Source organism: Antrostomus carolinensis, unplaced genomic scaffold, assembly GCF_000700745.2.
Source record: "Antrostomus carolinensis isolate BGI_N321 unplaced genomic scaffold, ASM70074v2 scaffold15217, whole genome shotgun sequence".
Taxonomy (NCBI): domain Eukaryota; kingdom Metazoa; phylum Chordata; class Aves; order Caprimulgiformes; family Caprimulgidae; genus Antrostomus; species Antrostomus carolinensis.
In genome coordinates this window covers 1085-2243 of record NW_010326726.1, presented here as the reverse complement: position 1 = coordinate 2243, position 1159 = coordinate 1085, and the positions used below count along the sequence as shown (strand labels likewise).

General features: G+C 46.1%; 1 protein-coding gene across 1 annotated transcript in view; it reads left to right on the top strand.

Moving 5' to 3' along the window:
- Nucleotides 1-208: 208 nt before the first annotated feature.
- The window catches only part of SNRNP40 (small nuclear ribonucleoprotein U5 subunit 40), a gene marked incomplete at its 3' end in the record, with an annotated part of 1873 nt that continues 922 nt past the window's right edge, over nucleotides 209-1159 (top strand). The window contains exons 1-2 of the mRNA XM_010171687.1: nucleotides 209-373; nucleotides 860-982. Of these exons, the coding sequence (XP_010169989.1) occupies nucleotides 209-373; nucleotides 860-982 (288 nt within the window). The remainder of the gene's footprint in view (nucleotides 374-859; nucleotides 983-1159) is intronic.

The window sequence follows — 1159 nt, the reverse complement described above, 5'->3', positions numbered from 1 at the left end:
CACCCAGCCTGTATCTGTACTTAGGTTGCCCCAACCCAGGGCCAACCCAAGCCCATCACCTTTTTCTGGGCATATGGAGGAGATAGTTCTCCATGGCCTGTTCCCACTGGATGTTCCCAGCTTTTATAGCAGAACTGGAGAGTAAAAACAGTGGGAGGGGAGAAATGCTTCTGAAATGGAGAACCTCAGAGCTGTTCTTCTCCACAGCATGCTCTTCTCAGCATCCACAGACAAAACCGTGGCTGTGTGGGATAGTGAGACTGGAGAGAGAGTGAAGAGACTGAAGGGCCACACCTCCTTCGTTAACTCCTGTTACCCGGCCCGGCGAGGGCCCCAGCTGGTCTGTACGGGCAGCGACGACGGGACGGTGAAGGTCAGTGTGTCCTGTAAGGAGAGAATCTGGGGTGTCAGTCAGAGAGGATCTTTGAAAGAATTTTTGGGAATCTTCCCATTTAAGTGGGCTAAACTCAGCCTTTCATTACTTTTATAATTTCATTATCTAATGACTTCGATTTCAGAAATTAAAAAAACCAAGTAAAGTTCAACTGCTCCTTTATTTCTGTCATTCTTTGGAGAGGGGATTAGGAAGATTTATCTGCTCAGTTGTACTTTTCTGTGCTAACAAAGCATGAGGAAGGCAAGCTGTTAATGAAATCTCACATGCTGGCCTTTTCTTCCTTCCCCACACTCCTGTGCTCCAACCACACCAGACTTTTATCATATTTTTTTGTAGGCATCTCCTGTGATCTACAAGAGGGAATTTCAACAGAGCAGTCTGACTCTCTGCCAAGTATCTGTGCAACTTCCTGTAACTGTTAAATATCTATATGTGACTTTTACAACTCTCTTGTCTTTTCAGCTGTGGGATATCAGGAAAAAAGCTGCTGTCCAGACATTCCAGAACACGTACCAGGTCTTGGCTGTAACTTTCAATGACACCAGTGATCAGATCATATCCGGAGGCATTGACAACGATATTAAGGTAGGACACCTCTGTCCTCTGTACCTGTCTCACCTCACGCACCTTTTCCATCCTGTCACATCTTGCTTTGGTCAAGGACAAACATGGAAGCCTCTTGATTAATTTTACAGTCACAAGAACCACACGGACCTGCTGTGTCTGACCTCGTTGTTGATACAGGGCCAATCAACCCTGAGG